The 26319-nt window shown below is 41.0% G+C and overlaps 1 protein-coding gene across 1 annotated transcript in view; it reads left to right on the plus strand.

The window, feature by feature from the left end:
- The first annotated feature begins 651 nt into the window (after window positions 1-651).
- Window positions 652-26319, plus strand: part of sfswap (splicing factor SWAP) — a 114327-nt gene continuing 88659 nt past the window's right edge. The window contains exons 1-7 of the mRNA XM_063012196.1: window positions 652-973; window positions 3519-3682; window positions 8631-8762; window positions 10587-10666; window positions 19076-19301; window positions 20017-20147; window positions 25935-26088. Of these exons, the coding sequence (XP_062868266.1) occupies window positions 765-973; window positions 3519-3682; window positions 8631-8762; window positions 10587-10666; window positions 19076-19301; window positions 20017-20147; window positions 25935-26088 (1096 nt within the window). The 5' untranslated portion in view covers window positions 652-764. The remainder of the gene's footprint in view (window positions 974-3518; window positions 3683-8630; window positions 8763-10586; window positions 10667-19075; window positions 19302-20016; window positions 20148-25934; window positions 26089-26319) is intronic.

The raw sequence follows: 26319 nt of genomic DNA on the forward strand, positions 1-26319 counted from the left end.
ATAATTAGTAAATAAAACGAAAATAATAATTAAATGGTAAAAGTAGTATTGGCGTCGAAATCAGCCAATTTCGACGCAAAATATAATCAAATAAATAAGCAAATGTATACTTATAAATACACACTTTATATATTTATAAACTTTATGTAGTCTTTTATTTGAAACTTTAAACCTGAGCTTTCTGCACGCTGTCGCCTCATACCGAGTTGATTAAAAGCCGCAATTCAAACCACATCCATATATACATAAATACTACTAAAAAGGGTGAAAAATTGCCTTACTGTAGTTGCTATGTTTACACACTAGCTAGTGTATATTGTGCGATTTGAGACACAGCCGAATCGTGACGGCTGTCTTTTTTTCTTAACTCGAGTGGTCTCAGAGAAAATAATTTTTTTCTTCTTGTTACACTTTCGTCTCATTTGTGCGTGAACAAAATATATTTAAATAAAATGTGGACTAAAATTAACTACCTAAAATACTTAATATTAATTCTGTATTGTGAGTAAAAATTATTAGATTATGTTATACAGCAGTGGTGGTGAGGAATAATACAGAACTCTATAAATACGAAGTAGGGAAACTGGTGGAGAGAAAGCATGTGCGTTTTACTTAAGCTGGCTGAGGACAGGGACGTTTTGAATGTCGGTTGAAGAGAAGTTGCTTGTTGTTTACAGTTGTTTATATGAAGTAAATCCGCACTTTTAGTGCATTTAATTGACCGAACACATTAGGGAGGTGTTTTATATGCACCCAGGGGCAGAATGTACCGGCGAGGAGGCAATAAAAAGGAGAAAGCTCAGCAGCAGCAGCAGCCGCAGGAGGAGAACGCTAGCGCTAGCAAAGCCGCTACAGAGCTGCTGGTGTTCGGCTACGCGTGTAAGCTGTTCCGGGACGATGAGCGCGCTCTGTACCACGAGCACGGCAAACACCTGATCCCGTGGATGGGAGACAGCAAACTCCTCATCGATAGGTCGGTTATACAAACCTCAGTGAGGGATCTTTACTCTAACCCCCAGTTTAATGTCAGCACAAGACTCGGATGTTGCTTTTTACAGCAGGAGGCCGCCAGTGCAAGTCTGACCTGCTGCAGAGCCGCCAATAAACCAGCTGATCTAGATCCCACTGTGTGGATTGTTCTGATTTTATGTTGTTTTATAATGTTAACTCATTCAGTAACGTTTAACTATTAGAGCATCATCATGTACATGTACAGTCAGTCCGCCCTGTTGGCTCAGTTTATTTATTTACACACTTTGCTTACATTCATGAGAAGAACAGAATGTAATTACTAGTTACACAAGGTTCACCAGTTCACTAGTTTAATGTTAAACCCAGTCATGAACAATTTTGTATCTCCAGTTCACCTTTGGACTGTGGGAGGAAACCGGCGCTCCTGGAGGAAACCCACACAGACACGTGGAGAACATGCAAACTCCGCACAGAAAGGACCCAGACCGTTCCACCTGTCAGAAACAGAATGTACTTACTAGTTACACAAGGTTCACCAGTTCACTAGTTTAATGTTAAACACAGTCATGGACATTTTTGTATCTCCAGTTCACCTCACTTGCATGTCTTTGGACTGTGGGAGGAAACCGGAACTCCCGGAGGAAACCCACACAGAAATGACCCGGACCGTTCCACCTGGGGATCGAACCCAGGACCTTGCTAACGTTTTACTATTAGAGCATCATCATGGACATGCACATGTACTGTCCTCCCTGTTTGGAGTTTATTTATTTTGTTACACAAGGTTAATGTCAAACACAGCCATGGACAATTTTGTATCTCCAATTCACCTCACTTGCACGTCTTTGGACTGTGGGAGGAAACCGGAGCTCCCGGAGGAAACCCACACAGACACGGGGAGAACATGCAAACTCCACACAGAAATGACCCAGACCGTTCCACCTGGGGATCGAACCCAGGACCTTCTTGCTGTGAGGCAAGTGCTACAGACTGAGCCAACGTGCCTCCCACCTGTTGACGATTGACAAAATGTTTCAAAGAATAAAGAGGACAGTGCATCTAAATATTCAGAATTTGCTTTGGCTGCGTCATTCAATTGGAGAACACTCTTCCAAACTGCTTTCGTCTGGTCACGGTCACAGTAGGTCTATAGCCACCCAGAAGCTCTTGAATCCATCGCAGGGCATCACAACCTCACATTTACTTAAGGCTGTAATAGACTTCTTCAGACGTGAGAAGGTTTAACATGTAGAAAAGTCTGGAGCTCTTTATTAAAGTTCTAGACAGGTCATAAACATCTAATAGCAAAGGGTAAAGGTTCACCTTTTGTGAGACCTCAAAAAAGTCTGTGTGGCACTGATATTAGTGTATTAGGTGCAGCAGTGTTGTTAGTGTTGCGACTGTCTGACCAAAATCTAAATCATATGGTAAATCTATGCGTGCCAGTTAGTACACACAGTATTATACAGTATATTAAAGATAAAAGAAACAGATCTGCTGCTGTGCTTGATACACTAATACCAATACAGCATGCACTAACTTTTTTAGCATCAATTCCATGCTTATAATGCACCACCTCCCAATTAACGTCTGGCCATTGGGGGTCCTACAGGGGTCCATCTTTATGGGTAATGGGTTAGAGTATAATGGAAAGTGTATTATTTTATTTTATATATTAACGTATATGTACATATACATATTCAGGACTTCAATTGGCTTTGAATTGACGTTTAAGCCGAAGCAAATTCTGCTATAAGTGTCACTCTGCCAGTTTGCAAATTAAGGTGGTTGATTCCCGTGAGCTGTTTTCTGATCTCTTGTTTAACCGAACCTCCTTCTCTTCCAGGCAGCAGAACTTCTGCTAGATCTACGTGCATGTTTTCCCTTTAATGTCTTCTTGCTCAGTTGGAAATGATATTTATTGTATATGCTTACTGAGAGTGAAAGTACCACGAGGAAGCCACCTTAATATGCATGGATTTGTTCCTTGTTTCCAATGTGTATGTGTGTGTCTCTCTATCACGTAACCCACACCTTATTTTCTCAGCGATTAAGGCTATGGGGTCCTGCCAGACCCCAATTGCCAGGCCGTCGCCCACTTTTCTCTTTCGACGAAGAGACTGGAACTGAGAAGTGGAGTAGAAGAGCAAGCGCAGGAAAAAATCGTCCATATGGGTTCTTACGGATAGGTATTTATATGCTCGGGCTTGTGTGGATGTACCATTTTACACTAAAAGTAAGAATGATGACATGGTACTGGATGTTTTTTATGAATCGTGTAAGGTAAGAGGAAAGTTGTTCTATCGTTTACATATGTTCGACGTCAGGATTAGCGAAGAACGTTTGTGGACTTACATAGTCTTAGAACAGAGTGTTGCAGTAGGGATGTCCTGTTTCTTGCCTCACAGGGTCTGTGCAGTTTCTTGTTAGAGAAGTTAAAACGTTGTTTATAAAAGCCTCTACCTGTAGGGTTTCCTGATGTGGTGAGTATTTGTTCTGTATATCTCGGGGTTGTTTTCCCGTCTAACCCATTTATTTCTTTGCAGGTATGACGGCCGGGGTCATTTACATGACCTTTCAGAGTACGACGCGGGCTCATGGAACCAGAACTACCAGCTTTCTGAAGAGGAGGCCAGGATTGAAGCTCTGTGTGATGAGGAGAGATACCTGGCATTGCACACTGATCTGATGGAGGAGGAGGCCAGGCAAGGTACAGAATCTGGGACTCAAAAATGATACCACACAGGGTTTATGACCATAAGCACTGTTTGTATGGGTTTAGGTGTTTGTTTGTTTGTTTATTAGGATTTTAACGTCATGTTTTACACTTTGGTTACATTCATGACAGGAACGGTAGTTATTCATTACACAAGACTCATCAGTTCACAAGGTTATATCGAACACAGTCATGGACAATTTTGTATCTCCAATTCACCTCACCTGCATGATTTTGGACTGTGGGAGGAAGCCGGAGCTCCCGGAGGAAACCCACTCTGACACAGGGTGTCCGCCCTGGGTTTAGGTGTAAAATGTATTTAATACTGATCGGGACTCTGGTTTGCTGTTAGAACAGCCTCTGTTCAGTGTTGCATGGATTCCACGAGGTGTTAAACATTCTATTGCTGTTAGTGAATGACATTCAATTAGTTTTCCCTTCTTTAGACACCATTTGTTGTTTCTGTAATGTGCCTGACCAGGCCACTGGCACCGCAAGGACTCAACCCAGAAGAGTTTATTATTTTTTTGAAACACCTACAAGCTGTTTTTAGATGTTTTCTCATCATTTAGCCACAGAAAAAAACAATACATGCAGTAATAATTTTACAAATACCGTAAAACACAAATTAAAACCCTAAGACTTAAAGATCCTTATGGCCATCCTTATTTTCTCCTAATTTAGCATTGCCAATCCTCTCCTGGGGACCCACACGCCGTCCAAGGAGGGTGTGTATCCGCCTGACACACTCTCCCTCCGACTTGTGTGCAGTCCTACAATCCCTTCTTATTCTCCCGTACTATGGTGAACCTGGGCGCCCTGGTTTGAAGTATGTCTAAAACAACTAATCTCCTTTACCTCTCGAGTCTTGAAGATGCCATAAGTGCAGCCAATTTAATTTCTTTTGAGGAGGATATAAAAAGATGAAATGTGTTTCTGCTTCGGATCCAGTAAATCGCCTCAGACCTACATGGATAAAAACACTTTTTTCCTTCTGTGCTTCAGCTTGAATGTCACGGCCAAAGTTTGATATCTGGATTATTTGGCCAAAGTATGATATCTGGATTTTTTGGCCAGTTTGTTATCTGGATTTTTTGGCCAGTTTGATATCTGGATTATTTGGCCAGTTTGATATCTGGATTATTTGGCCAGAGTATACTATCTGGATTATTTGGCCAGAGTATACTATCTGGATTATTTGGCCAGAGTATACTATCTGGATTATTTGGCCAAAGTATGATATCTGGATTATTTGGCCAGTTTGTTATCTGGATTTTTTGGCCAGTTTGTTATCTGGATTTTTTGGCCAGTTTGATATCTGGATTATTTGGCCAGAGTATACTATCTGGATTATTTGGCGAAAGTATGATATCTGGATTATTTGGCCAGTTTGATATCTGGATTATTTGGTCAGAGTATACTATCTGGATTATTTGGCCAGAGTTTGATATCTGGATTATTTGGCCAGAGTATACTATCTGGATTATTTGGCCAGAGTTTGATATCTGGATTATTTGGCCAGAGTATACTATCTGGATTATTTGGCGAAAGTATGATATCTGGATTATTTGGCCAGTTTGATATCTGGATTATTTGGTCAGAGTATACTATCTGGATTATTTGGCCAGAGTTTGATATCTGGATTATTTGGCCAGAGTACACTATCTGGATTATTTGGCCAGAGTTTGATATCTGGATTATTTGGCCAGAGTATAATATCTGGATTATTTGGTCAGAGTATAATATCTGGATTATTTGGTCAGAGTATAATATCTGGATTATTTGGTCAGAGTATACTATCTGGATTATTTGGCCAGAGTTTGATATCTGGATTATTTGGCCAGAGTATGATATCTGGATTATTTGACCAGAGTACACTATCTGGATTATTTGGCCAAAGTTTGATATCTGGATTATTTGGTCAGAGTATGATATCTGGATTATTTGGCCAAAGTTTGATAACTGGATTATTTGGTCAGAGTATACTATCTGGATTATTTGGCCAAAGTTTGATAACTGGATTATTTGACCAGAGTACACTATCTGGATTATTTGGCCAAAGTTTGATAACTGGATTATTTGGTCAGAGTATACTATCTGGATTATTTCGTCAGTTTGATATCTGGATTATTTGGGAAAACAAACATGCTGTAGAAGTCACAGACCTTCAGGATCTGTCTGGACCTGAGAAAACCATGCTTACAGTTTTGGTCCTGGCTTCGATTTCCAGATGGGGGGTCCGGGTCCTTTCTGTATGGAGTTCTGTATGCATGTTCTCATCGTGTCTGCGTGGGTTTCCTACGGGAGCTCCGGTTTCCTCCCACAGTCCAACCTAGAGATACAAAATTGTCCATGACTGTGTTTAACATTAAAGACTTGAACTGGTGAATCTCGTAACGTGTAACGAGTAACTACCTGTCCTGTCATGAATGTAACCGAAGTGTGTAATACATGACATTAAAATCCTAATTAATAAATTAATACCTGACCGTAAGATGTTGGACGTTGTTTAAAAACCATGTGCAATTAATTATATTGAGTCCTTCTTATTTGCATCAATAATCTGCACTCCTGGGATTTTTTTTTTCCGTCTGTGTGAGTTCAGTCAGAGGAGCATTGGAAAGGTCAGACACAGAGGGTGGATGAAAAGGTCTGTCTTGCAATTAATGTTCCAGTTCGTTTAAAAGTGTTCATTGAGTTTGAGGTCAGAAATCTTTGAGGCTTAAGATGAGATTTGATGAGTTTGGTGTTAAAGAACTCCTGGAACATGGAAAGTGCCTTTCCTTAAAAATAAAACCTTATAATGTTAAATAAATGGTTTTATACACTATGCTAGCAACGGAGAAGTGGTGTCCACATACCTGTGTCTTGTCTCCAGCTTTGCTTTTAATTTAGACATCAACCATTAAATGATGGGAAAGAATTGAATTTAACTTTCATTAGTCAGCATTGATGGAACAAATACTGTTTATCTGTTCATCATTAGCATCCATCAGTCCTGGGTTTTAAATATGTGGTCTGGGTCCTTTTTTTAAATTTTTAAATTAAAAATTTTTTTTTTTAAATAAATATATATTTTTATTTATGCATTTTCTCCCCTTTTTTCCATTTTTGCACGTCCAATTGCCCGGTTGCGTCATGCTTCCTCTCCACCAATGCCGATCCCCGCTCTGATTGAGGAGAACGAAGCTAACCCACGCCCCCTCCGACACGTGGGCAGCAGCCGTATGCATCTTGTCACCTACACTTTGACGAGTGCAATGCGGATCAGCACTGTGTACGGAGAGAGACACCCTGACAGCACTCTTTTCCCGTCTCTGTGCAGGCGCCATCAATCAGCCAGCAGAGGTCGTAATTGCATTAGTTATGAGAGAGTCCCTATCCGGCTTATTAATATCCCACCCCTATCTGAACAACAGGCCAATCGTTGTTCACGTGGCTGCTCAGACCAGCCGGCAGGCAGAGCTGAGACTCGATACGATGTATTCGAGATCCCAGCTCTGGTTCCAGCGTGTGTGGGGTTTTTTTTTTTACTGCTGCGCCACCTGAGTGGCGTCTGGGTCCTTTCTGTGTGAAGTTTGTATGTTCTCCCCATGTCTTGTGTGTTTCCCCCAGGAGCTCCAAACTTGTGAACTGATGAATATGAGGTAACTAGAGATGGGACGATCGATCGGCTATGAATCGGTATCGGCCGATTTTTAATCAAAATATGCTATCGGCGATCGGACGATATTTCCTAAAAGTAGCCGATCCGATCGTGTGATATATAAAGATCACGTTAAGTTAACAGCTCAGTGGATTGATCCGGACTTTGAGCTACGAAGCACCAACCATCACATCACCATTCATCAACCATCGTACAGAAACCACAGTGAAAGCTCTTCATGACCTAAAATAACATCATTAACGTTGTGCATCATACTTACGATGTAATTTTGCTGATTGTAATATTTACTTTAAAAAGATAATTCAACCCGGTCACATCTGAGTCGATTCTATCAGCACGTTATATAAACTCCTGGTTCACTTTGGTAAATCGTGAGCGGTTCTTACTTGTGATGTAGATGAGAACAGAAAACGTTACAGAGCCAATCAGAGGCAAAAGTTTATTCATTACCAAATTCGTTAGTTCAGGATCATCTGCTGAACTTTTAGCTCCTTAGACGGAACGAGTCTGACGGTCGGTTACAGATCTGTGGTAATAGCAGTTTAATTAAGCTTTTTAATGAAGCTTTTTAATGTAAGAGAGTCACACAAAATGTTCTGTAGTAGTTGGTGTTTATTTAAAACCACGACATTTAATTAATAACAGTAAACACGGAGAGATAACTGAGAAGAGAAACTTACGCTTCGCGAAAAATGACTCGTGAATCAATGAATCACTTATAGCGATACAGTGAACAAAGCGTCTCTTCTAAAGGCGCACACACACACACACACACACACACACACACACACACAAACACGCGCGCGCTGCTCCGGTTTATCTTCACTGTGAGGCTCTTTTTAAGTTTATTTATTTTATTTACTGCTAACCCCCCCCCGATCTCAATCGGCTATCGGCTATGTCCCTGAAAGGAGATCGGAGATCGGAATCGGTGCCAAAAACCCCGATCGTCCCATCTCTAGAGGTAACCTGTAATGATTTGTTTTGTCATGAATGTATCCAAAGGTAAAAATCATGGGTGAGACTGAAACCATTGAACCTGATAATTAGAGGGGTGTCCACATATATTTGACCATAGACGGTGTGTGTCATCTTCAGCTTTTCTCTTAATTACATCTAATCCATTAGCTGTTTGAATAAATTGAGATTATCTTTTATTAGACAACACTGACAGAACAATTACTGTTCATCTGTTCATTATGAGCATCCCTCATACGAGTCTATGGCTAATTAAGGTTAATTGCAGATATTGTTTGTTTTTCTTTGACGTCGCAGAAGAGGAGTATAAACGACTGAGCGAGGCTTTGGCAGACGAAGGCACCTACAATGCCGTGGCTTTCCGCTACAGCGCTGACTACTACGACCCCTCCCAGCCCACCGAGGAGGAAGACGGCAGCAAAGAGAAAGGTGGGTAAACACAACCCCCTACCAGACTGGTCAAAGTTGTCCCTAACCCAGTAAGTCCTTGAACACGTGCAAATTTGCTGATGCATATCCACATAAATTCAGTCCACATTTCATGAAATCAAGTGCCATTAAAGGTGGCGGTGTTGAGTGGCAAACGTTAACCAGCCTGACTGTACACAGAGGCTGTTAATCACCAGCGCAGGACAGCAATCACCGCTACAGAGCGGCAGCGCGTTCATGATCCGCTCACTGAATAAATAGTGAGGCCTGAGCTTTCCACTCACCGAGAGCGATTACACTCGCCATATAGCATCATATAAACACAGATTGCTCACACATCGATGGTAATTAGGTTCTCAGTCAAACGGATCTGGTCGCTTCGCCTCATGATTATTTATAAGCACCTGGCCTCACTGGTGCTGATTGCTTTTATACAAGCTGTGTATCATTACAGCTTCCGGTCTGTCTAAAAACCTATAGTAAACTGCCGTGCTTCCTAGTGCCTACCCACCTGGGCAGCTGCCTACGTTGCTAAATAGAGAGGATTCTAATAAGACATGGAACTCATAAGGCAGATTATTTAGACACAGTTAGCCTCAGGCCATTCAAACCAATGGGCTGACGCGGCACAACCCACCAGCACGCCAGCTATCGTGTCCCTCCGTGTACAGAAAACGGTTAAACTGTCCCCGACGAGCCCGAATCTGCAAATAAATGACACTTGTATAATGACACCTTTTATACAAATTAAAAATCAATGAGAATTTATTTACATTTGAAAAGAACTCCGTTGGTTGCTCCGCATTTGTCCGCCATCTGTCATTTGTTCTATTGGCTGGATGTTTTTGGTTGGTGGACTATTCTCAGTCCAGCAGTGACAGTGAGGTGTTTATAAACTTCATCAGCGCTGCTGTGTCTGATCCACTCATACCAGCACAACACACACTAACACACCACCACCATGTCAGTGTCACTGCAGTGCTGAGAATCATCCACCACCCAAATAATACCTGCTCTGTAGTGGTCCTGTGGGGGTCCTGACCATTAAAGATCAGCATGAAAGGGGGCTAACAAAGCATGTAGAGAAACAGATGGACTACAGTCAGTAATTGTAGAACTACAAAGTGCTTCTATATGGTAAGTGGAGCTGATCAAATGGACACTGAGTGTAGAAACAGGGAGGTGGTCATAGTGTTATGCCTGATTGGTTTTTGCTCAAAAAGTAATAAAAGTGAGTCAGTTCACACCTTTGTGCATATGTTTACCTTCTGCATGTCAATCAGACATAACAACTAGACCCAAGTAGTTACACACCTCACGCCTCAAGTGTTCTTTTATTCTCTGATTTAATCAGGACAAACAGTCTTGTTAGCTCGTTTCTTCCACCAGAGTCGAAACCAGGCACATACAAGCATCTCCGGCTCTCCCTCGCCGACCGCCGCATAAAAATTCCATTGCCTCTTCAGCCAGCTGGCTGCTGGTTATCTTTGTTTGAAGGTGGACGATGGGGTAAACAGAGCTGATGGAACCTGCGGCCTCTTAACAAAACAAAAAAAATCCAAGAAAAGTGTGTGTCATCAGAACTGAGCTGTGGTTTAAACACTTGCATGTGGTTCCTTTTTTTCTGACTCTTATTATTAACAAGCACAGACAATCAGCATTACAATAATTATCTGGTCTTACCGGGCACTCCCTTAAGGTGAACCTGCTCCAGTACACTGTGCAATACTGTAATGATTGTACTACACATATACGTGCAATACCTTCTAAAAACAGTGCATTATTTGTTGTGTTTAAAAAAAAAAAACTATTAATATCTTTCAGAGCCCGAGCCACAGGAGGAAGATGGCGAGGAGCCGTTTGTTGCACCACCTGGCCTCATCATACCCTCAGATGTAGAGCTGGTAAGTTCAAGCTCACAGACCTAAATTTGAAACCTATCCAATAACGCAAGTGAATGCTCCATACACTCACTCACTCACTTTCTTAACTGCTTATTTAATTTGGGTCATGGGGGAGATGGTGCCTCAAACTTAATTGTTACTGTATATCGAGCCTCAAATATATAGTTGACCCCCCATTGTCACTGTATATAGCGCCTTAAATATTAAGTTGACCCTCAATTGTTACTGTATAAAGTGCCTCAAATATATAGTTCACCCCCCTATTGTCACTGTATATAGTGCCTTAAATACTGTATATAGTTGAGCCTGTAATGGCAGGAATAAGATTTTATGTTTAATATTACTTAAAGTTTAGTAATATGCTGCTTTGTGTATTAAATCCTGTGTTACATTGTGCTGGGGCAGAGACTGGGAGTTTAGACCACAGAGATAAGCAACTGTTGTTAAGTAATAAAATGTAAAACAATTGGGGGTAATTGTTAGCAGGGTGGAGACTAATGGCATCTGTTTGGGGGTTCTTGTCCAGAGAGACTGCTGGAGGAACCCACCACGATCATGCCAATAAATTCTTCAATCCAATCCAACCAACAATAATCTTTGTTTTTATTTATCATCTCACTATATTTTTCCATGACAAGCCCCCCAGTTGTCACTGTATATAGTGCCTTAAATATATAATTGACCCCCCATTGTCACTGTATATAGTGCCTTAAATATATAGTTGACCCCCCCATTGTCACTGTATATAGTGCCTTAAATATATAATTGACCCCCCATTGTCACTGTATATAGTGCCTTAAATATATAGTTGACCCCCCCATTGTCACTGTATATAGGGCCTTAAATATATAGTTGACCCCCCCATTGTCACTGTATATAGGGCCTTAAATATATAATTGACCCCCCATTGTCACTGTATATAGCGCCTTAAATATATAGTTGACCCCCCCATTGTCACTGTATATAGTGCCTTAAATATATAGTTGACCCCCCCATTGTCACTGTATATAGTGCCTTAAATATATAATTGACCCCCCCATTGTCACTGTATATAGTGCCTTAAATATATAGTTGACCCCCCCATTGTCACTGTATATAGGGCCTTAAATATATAATTGACCCCCCCATTGTCACTGTATATAGTGCCTTAAATATATAGTTGACCCCCCCATTGTCACTGTATATAGTGCCTTAAATATATAGTTGACCCCCATCCCCCAATTGTCACTGTTTAGTGCCTTAAATATATAATTGACCCCCCATTGTCACTGTATATAGTGCCTTAAATATATAGTTGACCCCCCCATTGTCACTGTATATAGTGCCTTAAATATATAGTTGACCCCCATCCCCCAATTGTCACTGTATATAGCGCCTTAAATATATAGTTGACCCCCCCATTGTCACTGTATATAGTGCCTTAAATATATAGTTGACCCCCCCATTGTCACTGTATATAGTGCCTTAAATATATAATTGACCCCCCATTGTCACTGTATATAGTGCCTTAAATATATAGTTGACCCCCCCATTGTCACTGTATATAGGGCCTTAAATATATAGTTGACCCCCCCATTGTCACTGTATATAGCGCCTTAAATATATAGTTGACCCCCCCATTGTCACTGTATATAGTGCCTTAAATATATAGTTGACCCCCCCATTGTCACTGTATATAGTGCCTTAAATATATAATTGACCCCCCCATTGTCACTGTATATAGTGCCTTAAATATATAGTTGACCCCCCCATTGTCACTGTATATAGTGCCTTAAATATATAGTTGACCCCCATCCCCCAATTGTCACTGTTTAGTGCCTTAAATATATAATTGACCCCCCATTGTCACTGTATATAGTGCCTTAAATATATAGTTGACCCCCCCATTGTCACTGTATATAGTGCCTTAAATATATAGTTGACCCCCATCCCCCAATTGTCACTGTATATAGCGCCTTAAATATATAATTGACCCCCCATTGTCACTGTATATAGCGCCTTAAATATATAGTTGACCCCCCCATTGTCACTGTATATAGTGCCTTAAATATATAGTTGACCCCCCCATTGTCACTGTATATAGTGCCTTAAATATATAGTTGACCCCCATCCCCCAATTGTCACTGTTTAGTGCCTTAAATATATAATTGACCCCCCATTGTCACTGTATATAGCGCCTTAAATATATAATTGACCCCCCCATTGTCACTGTATATAGTGCCTTAAATATATAATTGACCCCCCATTGTCACTGTATATAGTGCCTTAAATATATAGTTGACCCCCCCATTGTCACTGTATATAGGGCCTTAAATATATAGTTGACCCCCCCATTGTCACTGTATATAGTGCCTTAAATATATAATTGACCCCCCCATTGTCACTGTATATAGTGCCTTAAATATATAATTGACCCCCCATTGTCACTGTATATAGTGCCTTAAATATATAATTGACCCCCCATTGTCACTGTATATAGTGCCTTAAATATATAATTGACCCCCCATTGTCACTGTATATAGTGCCTTAAATATATAGTTGACCCCCCCATTGTCACTGTATATAGGGCCTTAAATATATAGTTGACCCCCCCATTGTCACTGTATATAGTGCCTTAAATATATAATTGACCCCCCCATTGTCACTGTATATAGTGCCTTAAATATATAATTGACCCCCCCATTGTCACTGTATATAGTGCCTTAAATATATAATTGACCCCCCATTGTCACTGTATATAGTGCCTTAAATATATAATTGACCCCCCATTGTCACTGTATATAGTGCCTTAAATATATAATTGACCCCCCATTGTCACTGTATATAGTGCCTTAAATATATAGTTGACCCCCCCATTGTCACTGTATATAGGGCCTTAAATATATAGTTGACCCCCCCATTGTCACTGTATATAGTGCCTTAAATATATAATTGACCCCCCCATTGTCACTGTATATAGTGCCTTAAATATATAATTGACCCCCCATTGTCACTGTATATAGTGCCTTAAATATATAATTGACCCCCCATTGTCACTGTATATAGTGCCTTAAATATATAGTTGACCCCCCCATTGTCACTGTATATAGGGCCTTAAATATATAGTTGACCCCCCCATTGTCACTGTATATAGGGCCTTAAATATATAGTTGACCCCCATCCCCCAATTGTCACTGTTTAGTGCCTTAAATATATAATTGACCCCCCATTGTCACTGTATATAGTGCCTTAAATATATAGTTGACCCCCCATTGTCACTGTATATAGTGCCTTAAATATATAATTGACCCCCCATTGTCACTGTATATAGTGCCTTAAATATATAGTTGACCCCCCCATTGTCACTGTATATAGTGCCTTAAATATATAGTTGACCCCCCATTGTCACTGTATATAGTGCCTTAAATATATAGTTGACCCCCCCCCCCCCCCCCATTGTCACTATATATAGGGCCTTAAATATATAGTTGCATCCCCCAATCGTCACTGTATAATTCACACTCTGGTTTGGTGTGTAGATGTTACAGTACAGTAGTAACAGTAGTTATTACTACTTATAACGGCACAAACAAAATACAGGTAGTACGAGCGCAAACACTGAACCGCAAGAACGACCACACAAGAACAATCAGAATAGACGGGAACGCGTCGTAAGCTGTTTATAAACAACTCGCCTGAAACCCTGCGTGTCCGCTGGCCGCCCGTCTCCACTTGCGTCAGATTTAAAACCGTCAGCGCTCTGCTGAGTGTTGGAAACGTAAAGACGCTTATATGAAATAACTGCAGAGCTCCCATCGCACGGGTCTCTGTGCTGAAGTGGCACACTGTGTTCCTGTCGGGCTCCGTTTTTTCTTCAGCGCTACTCAGTGATACTGTTATTTCTGAAACATGTGGTAGAGTTTCATGTGGTTTGTGTGCTTTTCTGCTACTATGTGTCCTACACTACCAGCAGTAATCCAGCATGGTGTAAAGCTAAAAAAGGACTTCATAGTGACATGAAGCTGCTATTTATAGGGGTGGAATGATTTTATTCTCACCTTTTTGTTACATCATTCAGTTTAAGGCATGCAAAACAATGACATTGTGCTACATTTGCAGATCTTGAATAGGGTTTGGTGTATTTCACCTGAGTAGTTTAGCGACACAATATCCTTGCAGCTCGCAACCCAACGTCCTTCATTTCTCCAGTCTCACTACAGATCAAAAATTCATATATGCAACTGGACGATCTTTTTTAAAGGCAAATTGGCAATTAGTATCTGCCTCAACAAGGCTGATCGATGTGGCCAGGTCACACTTTATAGCTCAATTTACTACGAAAACACTCACTGCTCATTTTATTAGGAACACCTGTACACTTGGTCATTTTATGTAATTATTCGATTGGGAACCGACACATTAAATGTTACAACACAGAGCAACACATTACCTTCCAGTTCTAATGACAGGATGTGGATTTGGTGTAAATAGCATAACAATAGCATCAAGAGATCAGACCTTGATTTCTCCAGCCTCACTAGAGATCAAAAATACATAGAGGCAGGTCGACGATCTGCACGAAAGGCAAATTGGCAAGTAGTATCTGCCTCAACAAGGCTGACCGATGTGGCCAGGTCACACTTTATAGCTCAATTTACTATGAAAACAGCCACCAGTACACACACACACACACACACACACACGTTACACTTACTGATCATTTTATTAGGAACACCTGTATACTTGGTCATTTTATACACCAACATATCAAATCAAATGTTAAGGCGGGTGGGCTGAAACAACAGAGCAACACATTAACTTCCAGTTCTAATGACAGGATGTGGATTTGGTGTAAATAGCATAACAATAGCATCAACAGATCAAAAATGCATAGAGGCAGCTGAACGATCTGCACGAATGGCAAATTGGCAAGTAGTTTCTGCCTCAACAAGGCTGATCGATCCAGCCATTCAGCCATACTGTTTTTGTGTCTGTATTTAGTATTTCGTTCTCTGGCTACCACTGCTAAGATCCAGATCCCAGGTAACACAGAAACTATTGGCTATGTCTGAGTGACTGGTATGACCAAAATCCTGCAATGAATTAGTGTCCTATCCTATCCAGAACATCACAGTTTCTGATTTTATGTGAGATCGTTATGTGAGGCATGGATTGTAACTGAGAGCATGACTACTGCAGTCTAAGACAGGGGTCTTCAACCTGTGGGGCCATGTGAGTACATGTCCGGGGGCGGGGCATTACGAGATTTTTTACTCCTAAAACTAGAGCAATAAATTTTTTACACACAGGAGACATATTTGATTAGTCTTCCTGACCACACACAAACGCACGTTTAATGTTAATGTTAAAGGATTATCTTATCCAGTTCAGTCTGAAAAAAAAAAACTAGGGTGAACAGTGAAAATAAGTGACAAAAACAATGACTGCTGTTACAGGACGTGTGTGTCTATAAGAGAGGTGCATAGTATCGCTGTAAGTGAGTAATGAGTCGATTCATTTGAACCGAATCGTAAGTTTCTTTTCTCAGTCATCTCTCCGTTTTTACTGTTATTAATGAATGCTCCGGTTTTAAATAAACACCATATACTGGAACATTTTGTGTGACTCGCTTACCTTAAAAAGCTCAGGCTTAATTAAACTGCTGTTACCACAGAGCGGTAACCGAGTCAGACTCGTTCTGTCTGTGGAGCTAAAAGTTTTCTGTCAGTCAGAGCAGATGATCCTGAACTAACCAACTTTTTGATGTACTTTTGCCTCTGCTTGGCTCTGTGAAGTAACGTTTTCTGTTCTACATCTACATCAAAAGCAAGAACCGCTTACGAATTACAAAAGTGAACCACGAATTTATATAATGTGCTCATAGAATCGGCTCAGATGGGATCGGGCTGTATTATCTTTTTGAAGTAAATAATTGAAATCAGCAAAATTTCATCATATGTGTGATGTGCACAATGTTAATTATGTTATTTTAGCTTGTCAAGAGCTTTCGCAATCATTTCTGTGCGATGGTTGGGGGGGGGGGGGGGGGGGCGCATGCCCAAAAAGGTTGAAAACCCCTGGTCTAACAAAGCATTTACATGAGAAGCGGCAAAACCACTTTTCCACCATCTGTGCTGTTGTTTTCTATGGAGTGTGGCATTTTTTTTTCTCATTGATTCTCTGATTCTCATAATTTCTTAGAACCCTGAGCTATAACACAAGTTTAAAAGTGAAACAGTGAGGAACATCCAGATACACACAGATACATGTGGAGCTTTCAGAGTGGATTTGATGGTTATTCAACACAAATGTAGATTTGTCTCATATTCACACTTTGACGCTGAGCAAAGCGACAGTGATTGATGTGCAAAACACTTCTCATGTAAATGCGCCCTGCCCTCCCTCTCACTGGCATAACGAGTCGACAGCTTGTTTTTTTTCCTAGCATGTCCATCAGAGGGTGAAGAGATGCCAGTTGTAATGTTGATAACATGTGCACATGACCTCCATGTAATGATTTTTACCACTGATGATATAAAAAAAGATTCTATTTACACCTGTGTTTTTATCGAGCTCTTATCTAACACCCGTGACCTTGATGAGCAGAGCTGTGAAACCTTCTATCACTCCAGCTTGAAACACCCAATTAGTTTCAAGATGGTCAAGTTCTTTCAACAGCTCTCCTGAATTATTAATCTGCTCGGCTCTTTCTTCACCCTCTTTATTTTGTGGTGAGCCTCTCAGCCTCTCTGCACAACAACTGCCCGGGAAGAAATGTTCTCTCTCTATATATGAGCAGGAATATTGGTTCTTTCTAGCTTCATAAATCATAGATATTTGCTGAGAAGTGTTTGGCATTTTGGTCTCCAGGGGTTTTAAAACTATAGTTTGTTCCTTGGTTTGTGTGGTGGCTGTGGGGGGTGCGTTATACTGATTTTCTAGCCTTTTCTGGAACTTTGACTAAAATTTTGTTTAAATTATTGTTTAGGGAGTTACTTTTACTGGAAGACCATCTATGGTTTTAAAGCTAAGATATCCAACATGATGATGCTAGGACTGTTCTTATCTCTTTTATTGTTAGCCAAATGTGACCATTTGTTTTTGGATAAACATTTTTGTACCAGTGTTGTGTCTTTATACAGTATAAACACCCAATAAACTGTGTATCCTAAATACTTAAATCACTTTCAGTATCAGCAATATGCTATTTCTGATCATGACCAGCCTACTGATGAGTGACCTTTACAAAAATGTGGAATTTTAAAGCTGCAAGTGTCATAACTACTTGGTTACTAGTTACTTATGATGTGCCTGTTGTGAAGGATTTGAAAACGAATCGTTTGAAAATGCTTTTAATTAGGGATCTCCCGATCCGATCTCAAAGATCGGAATCGGGCCGATCAAGGCATTGTTTAACTGATCGGTATCGGCTTTACTAAAGCCGATCCTAATCCCGATCCTTTGTTTTACGTCAGCATGTCCGCTGTGTGGAAATACTTTAAATTGGAAAGTGAAACGAGTCCAACAGTGAAATGTAACGTCTGCAATGCGAGCGTTTCATGAGGCGCTAGGAGCAGAGCTGCGTTCATTACTGTAGAATTTTACTAATTATATGGTGTGTGAGTCAAGGGTCACTCCGGTTTACAGAACAATAACTTTTAATCCGAGTATCGGGAGCATAACACTTTATTAACTTCTTCTGTTATGGTACCGAATAGCGGACAGCTAGAGTCACCGCGTTAGCCAAGCACACTATTCCATGCACTATGGAAGCCCAAAAGGGTAAAAACACACTCGAATACAGCAAGTTTATTATTATATGATGAGAAGAGGAACCGGCTGTCCGCTAACACGGTAGAGATGCTGATTTTCCTCAAAAAGAACCTTCACTTCATTTTGAGTGTTCTAGTTTTACTACTACAATGCTGCACTAAGTTTGTTTACTTTTATTTTGTAAAAATAAAAGAACATTAAGCAATAGCTTGGATGCAGGCAATTTCTTTTCTACAGCACTGCAGAGCTATTCAGTTGTTAAACATATACATTGTATTAATTTGAATAACTGTAATGTACTTGAAGTGTGCACTGTGTGAACAGTATTAACTAGTTCTTATCTAGACAATATCTAGAAAATACAAGTATCGGTTTGAGACTCGGTATCGGGATCAAAATGAAAGATCGGGATTGGGATCGGGAACAAAAAAACGTGATCGGGACATCCCTATTTTTAATACCTGTGTGGGGGAAAAAGCGCATCTGCCAAAAACAATACAACAATTGTTGTTGTCTTTATTTATTTGAATATCTTTTATATTTTTTTAAATGTACGTGTATTTCCTTATTTCTGTTTTTTTTTTTGCACAAGTACGAGTACACTGATTACATAATCCAGGTAAATTCCATTCTTTATTCCATTGTTATGTCTTTCAGCCCGCAACTGTCAAGACTCACGCCATCATCGAGCGCACCGCCAACTTCGTGTGCAAGCAGGGGGCACAGTTCGAGATTGTGCTGAAGGCGAAGCAGGCTGGCAACTCTCAGTTTGACTTTCTGCGCTTTGACCATTACCTGAACCCCTACTACAAACACATCCTCCGAGCCATGAAAGAGGGGCGATACACGCCCGCTTCTGACGGCAAACAGGATCAGACTCGAGGCAAGTCGCTGCATTTCTACACACCTCCTGACAACTACATACATATTTACTCTATAGAGTCTGTATAGAGCTTTGCAGAAGCAGTTGATGTGTCCAGATCACAGTTTATAGCTCAAGTTATTGCTAAGACACTCGCCAGTACACATATCACACACATACATTACACTTACTGCTTGGTAATTTTATATAATTACTTAATGGTACTCTGTATTACTCTGTATGGCCCCCGGGCCACATTCGGCCCTTTGGATGCTCCCAGCTGGCCCTCATGAGGTCAGTGAGAATTAGAAATCCGACATAAATAAGTGTACAATGTACATGCACAACAATAGCATTGTTTTTATGTTATAAGCCATCAGTCTGCTGGGTGGTAAGACCAGACTAATAAATGGGCGGGGTCTTCAAATGCTGTGTAAGGACCCTGGTTAGCAGCCAGAGGTGTGTGGCTCTCAGTGCGTGATATCCGGCCTCTTGTGCGAATCCGCTGAAGTCTCGGTGAATGAGAGGGGTCGGAGGGGCGTGGGGCAGGCGAGCATGCCCTCGGATGTGAACAGGATCCCCAACAGCGGAAGACTAACTGGCTACGCTAAAATCAGCAGAAAAAGGGAAAAAAATGCATAAATAAAACGAAAGAAATTACTCTGCTTGATGATAAACGCCAACTTAAGAGGTCTGATTTAGTTTTATTTATTTATTTATTTGTTCTTTGGTACAGACACCAGATCAGGACACACCAATGAAAACGAGGACGACGACGAGGATGATGACGACGACGGAGACGGCAACTATCTCCATCCAAGTTTGTTCGCATCTAAAAAGAATTCCCGTCTAGAGGAGATAATGAAGGTACAACTTCAGTCGAACGCCTCACATCACTACAGCTTGTATGCCGAGTGATGCTCTGATGGGGGTGTTTTTTGTGTGTAGATCCTGACCTACAGTATAGAGCGGCCTAATGCGCTTCCCTGCAATTATGCTAATGAAGCGAACGTACGAGATGACAATACGCTTTACAGCAGCCATTAAATTACACTAATGCACCCGTTTGGTGAATTTATCAGCATTTTTGCATCCTAATATTTGAACTTTGCTATAATGGTATAATTTCAAAGCTCGCTGATTTTAAATGAACAGAAAACATATCCCACGTCGTTACATTTCCTGGCATAATTAGGTCGGCTTAGAAAGCAATAAACATCAAAGTCTTTTTGATATTTTCTTGTTAGTTGTAGATGACGGTGAATCATTTTAAACATGATGTAGTTTTAATATTAAGTGTGTTTTGTGGGGTCTTGTAGTGTAGCATCTATAGTCCGACCCCCCCAATCCTACGTATGATTCCAGATGAATAGATAGATGGATAGACAGATGGATAGATATGGATGGATGGATGGATGGATGGATGGATGATATACAGTGTATCACAAAAGTGAGTACACCCCTCACATTTCTGCAGATATTTAAGTATATCTTTTCATGGGACAACACTGACAAAATGACACTTTGACACAATGAAAAGTAGTCTGTGTGCAGCTTATATAACAGTGTAAATTTATTCTTCCCTTAAAATAACTCAATATACAGCCATTAATGTCTAAACCACCGGCAACAAAAGTGAGTACACCCCTAAGAGACTACACCCCTAAATGTCCAAATTGAGCACTGCTTGTCATTTTCCCTCCAAAATGTCATGTGATTTGTTAGTGTTACTAGGTCTCAGGTGTGCATAGGGAGCAGGTGTGTTCAATTTAGTAGTACAGCTCTCACACTCTCTCATACTGGTCACTGAAAGTTCCAACATGGCACCTCATGGCAAAGAACTCTCTGAGGATCTTAAAAGACAAATTGTTGTGCTACATGAAGATGGCCAACACCCTGAAACTGAGCTGCAGCACAGTGGCCAAGATCATCCAGCGTTTTAAAAGAGCAGGTTCCACTCAGAACAGACCTCGCGTTGGTCGTCCAAAGAAGCTGAGTGCACGTGCTCAGCGTCACATCCAACTGCTGTCTTTGAAAGATAGGTGCAGGAGTGCTGTCAGCATTGCTGCAGAGATTGAAAAGGTGGGGGGTCAGCCTGTCAGTGCTCAGACCATACGCCGCACACTACATCAAATTGGTCTGCATGGCTGTCACCCCAGAAGGAAGCCTCTTCTGAAGTCTCTACACAAGAAAGCCCGCAAACAGTTTGCTGAAGACATGTCAACAAAGGACATGGATTACTGGAACCATGTCCTATGGTCTGATGAGACCAAGATTAATTTGTTTGGTTCAGATGTTCTCAAGCATGTGTGGCGGCAATCAGGTGAGGAGTACAAAGATAAGTGTGTCATGCGTACAATCAAGCATGGTGGTGGGAATGCCATGGTCTGGGGCTGCATGAGTGCAGCAGGTGTTAGGGAGTTACATTTCATTGAGGGACACATGAACTCCAATATGTACTGTGAAATACTGAAGCAGACCATGATCCCCTCCCTCCGGAAACTGGGTCGCAGGGCAGTGTTCCAGCATGATAATGACCCCAAACACACCTCTAAGACGACCACTGCTTTATTGAAGAGGCTGAGGGTAAAGGTGATGGACTGGCCAAGCATGTCTCCAGACCTAAACCCAATAGAACATCTTTGGGGCATCCTCAAGCGGAAGGTGGAGGAGCGCAAAGTCTTGAATATCCGCCAACTCCGTGATGTCGTCATGGAGGAGTGGAAAAGCATTCCAGTGGCAACCTGTGAAGCTCTGGTAAACTCCATGCCCAAGAGAGTTAAGGCAGTTCTGGGAAATAATGGTGGCCACACAAAATATTGACACTTCAGGAACTTTCACTTAGGGGTGTACTCACTTTTGTTGCCGGTGGTTTAGACATTAATGGCTGTATATTGAGTTATTTTGAGGGAAGAATAAATTTACACTGTTATATAAGCTGCACACAGACTACTTTTCATTGTGTCAGAGTGTCATTTTGTCAGTGTTGTCCCATAAAAAGATATACTTAAATATCTGCAGAAATGTCAGGGGTGTACTCACTTTTGTGATACACTGTAGATGAATGGATGGAGATAGATGGATGGATGGATGGATGGATGAATATAGATGGATGGATGGATGGATGGATGGATGGACATATAGGAATAGATGAATGGATGAATGCAGATTTAGATAGATAGAAGGATAGCTATGGATGGCTGAATGGATGTAGATGGATGGATGGATATATTTAGATGGATGGATGGATAGATAGACATAGGAATAGATGGATGGATGGATGAATATAGATGGATGGATGGATGGAGATATTTAGATGGATGGATGGATAGATAGACATATATGAATGGATGAATGCAGATTTAGATAGATAGAAGGATAGCTATGGATGTAGATGGATGTAGATGGATGGATGGATAGATAGACATATAGGAATAGATGGATGGATGGATGGATGAATATAGATGGATGGATGGATGGAGATATTTAGATGGATGGATAGATAGACATATAGGAATAGATGGATGGATGGATGGAGAAAGATAGATAGGTAGATGGATTAATGGACGGACGGACAGATAGATAGATAATTAGATAGATAGCAATGGATGGATGAATATATAAATAGATAGATACTTAGATACTCGATTGATCCTGATTGAATTTAAAGCCCCAGTAGCATTATACAACAAATAAAAATACACACTATAAAAATTTGACAATACAAATACTAAAACGGAACATACACAACAAAGACTGAGAGCTACCTGTACTTTACATATACTGGGTAACTGTCAAGCCGCTCATCCCTTAAATAAATAAACAATGTTTTTGCCATTCCCTTGCATAAAAGGCCCCATATCCATATTGGATACACAAAATACACACTAAACATGTAGCAGAAAACATAAAAAAGAATGAAAATTGCAGTAATACGTACAACGAACACAGAGCTACTAGGTAGGCTTCCACTCGTTGCAGTGCCGGGAGTAATGCCGTCAAAAGTGGTCATAACTGTTCATGTTGGATATTATGTTACTGATAATGGTTATAACAGATGCTTGTGTGGCACAGCGCTCTTTTACTCTTGTTTCAATCTCAGCTGTGCTATCACACTTTCATGAGTTTGCACAGACATAATTGGCTATATCTGAGAGATGGGGTGTCCGAAGCTTTGAAATTGATTGGCACCAGGGTCCAGTGTTTGAATCTCAGCCGCTCTATAGGTCGGTCGGGCATCCACACAGACATGATCAGATATATGTTAGGTGGGAGGGAGATTTATTCCATCATTAAATTTATGATAGAGTGGTATTTAATGACATTGAAAATGAGTGAAATCTGTAAATCTGATTCTTGAAAAACAAGGTCCAGTAAAATAAAGCACCTTTCCCCCTGACTTTAAGTAGGGCCCTATCTATAACAGTCAGAAGAAGTGTTATACAGCTCTTAACGTTGTGCCTAGAGAAATAGTGCCCATTGGCATTACAATGGGAGTCACTTTAAGCCATTTCTAAGTAACTTCAGATCCAAACTCATCAGTACAATCGTCCGTAAGCATTGTGCCATAAAAAGTATTTGTTAAGAATGCGACAACAAAAGCACAATGATGCAGAAAATTAATTAAAACCAAAAAGGTTATAACACCTAATGAACCATGTAGAGAAGTAATTCCCCTCTATAAACGTAATCGCTGCTTGTACCACCTTGAACAGCTGCATCCGGATGCTTCTAGTAATTGAAAATCAGACTTTTGCTTCACTGTGGAAGTTTTCTTTTCTTTTTATTTATTTTAGAACCGCCTTGAGCCATACAGGATGGCAGTGTGTTTCACCTCGCCTCCACTGTTCATCTTGGCTGATTCTCTGTGATTATGTTTGACGTACACGGCCATGACTTTTTGACACTGTTTCCTTTGGAAACCATAAATTATTTTGTATGTATGTTTTTTGATTGATTCACCTGCAATTAGGGCGCCAACCGTACAGCTTGTCGGTCGTCTCATGCTGCTTTGAAATCTCAGGTTTGTCAGGTTTTATTTAAAGCTGACATGTTGTTTACTGATGGTAAGCATAAGGGCGCATTCACATGTTTCCTATGGAGTGTGGCACTCTCCTGAGTGGTATGCACCATGCACTTTAGGTCACTGAGCTCTCGATTTTTGCACCTGCTGCATCTGTCATATTTTACCTGATTGAACCCAGTTGGCTGCTGACCTTTTCAAAGCCCCTCCAATAAGATGAACTGCTTCATATGACACGGTAAAAGCAACTTAAGCCTTACAAACAACACTTACCATGAACAAAACATGACTTTGTATAAAAACGAGCGAGGAATTTCATTAGTGGAGAAAACTTATGAGCAAAAATAATTAAGAGAGGTTGAGTGTTTCTATGTTGTTCTTTTAATACATTAAGTCATGTTAAGCGTTTTAGACTCTCGGAAAAGCTGATTCTCACAGTTTCTCAGCACCCTGAGCTGAAACACAAGTTTAAAAGTGAAACAGTGAAGAAAATCCCGATAAACACAGATACACGTGGAGCTTTCAGCCTGGATTTGATGGTTATTCCACACAAATGCAGATTCGTCTCATATCCGCACTTTGATGACGTTTTACCACACCGCTCAAGCCGAGCGCTGAACAAAACGTCTGATTGTGCCGAGGCTGGCGGGAACGCCCCCTTACAGAGCCCAAAAATACCTACGCAGCTGAGTTAGTCACTTTCACCTCATGAATGTTTCTTGAACTTTTGGGACGCTGGTGGGACAGGTCCTTAATATACAAACCAGAGTCTACAGAGACCAGTTTGAGTTTGAGTCTCAGTGGCGGCACCAGCCTGATCTGATGCTATATAGACTCAATTAGCCATGCTTGAGCGAGGATGCGGGTGGCATGGTGGCTCGGTGGGTAGCACTGTCGCCTCACAGCAAGAAGGTCCTGGGTTCGATCCCCAGGCGGGGCGGTCTGGGTCCTTTCTGTGTGGAGTTTGCATGTTCTCCCTGTGTCTGCGTGGGTTTCCTCCGGGGGCCAAAAACATGCAGTCAGGTTAATTGGAGACACTGAATTGCCCTATAGGTGAATGTGTGTGTGTGTGTGTGTCTGCCCTGCGATGGACTGGCGCCCCGTCCAGGGTGTTACTGTGTGCCTTGCGCCCATTGAAAAGCTGGGATAGGCTAACTGGATAAGCGGTTAAAAAAGTGAGTGAGTGACAAAGGATGCAAGAATGATGCCTACTGTCTGGTTCATTCAAACGAGTGTGTTTAAGCTAACCTGTCATGCACACGGCTGATGTCAAGTCTTATGAGAAACATCGAAAAAGCACAAACAAAAGTATATCTGAGGAGAATATGGTAAGATCATTCATCAGAATAAAGGTTCACTATTAGGTCCTTGTCGTATTTTGTATGCTCACTGTGTTACCACTCCAGCACAGCAGAGCTTTGTAATCAGGCTGCACGCTGCCGATAACTCCGGCGTACATTTGTTAGAAACAGAAACAGAATAGAAATCAGAGCCGTCTGGTGTACCTGTCAGACTGAACCTCTCACCTCTACACTAGTGTAATATATAACTGAAGTTATGTCCCAGTACATGTTGATCCATCCATTACGGAGACAGTGGTCATATTGTAAAGTCTAGTTTGTATGCTTCAGCCCTTACAGGTCATGGATCCTGACCACCCTTTGGCAGCGCTGGTTCTCAAAGTAAGGCAGGAAAATAATAATAACGGCAGTTTAGCCGTGACCGCCAAGCCGGAGGAGGAGGTGGCAGCACCAGCGCATATTGTAACGGAGTACGCCACTGATCGTGAGTACAGTCTTGACTCTTGATGATTTAACTGACCTACTGTCCAGTAAAACTCAGGACGTCCTCATGTGAGCTATTTTTAATAAATATCATCATAATAATAACAATAATAATGTTAAATATGACACGCATGCTGCCTTGAAGTCATCAATCCCCGAGTCTTTTCGTTTCTGGTCTAAGTTAAAGTGGGCAGTGATTGCTGTCGTAGGGCTTGAACCAGCAATCAACAAA

This window comes from Trichomycterus rosablanca, chromosome 16 (assembly GCF_030014385.1).
Source record: "Trichomycterus rosablanca isolate fTriRos1 chromosome 16, fTriRos1.hap1, whole genome shotgun sequence".
Classification (NCBI taxonomy): Eukaryota; Metazoa; Chordata; class Actinopteri; order Siluriformes; family Trichomycteridae; genus Trichomycterus; species Trichomycterus rosablanca.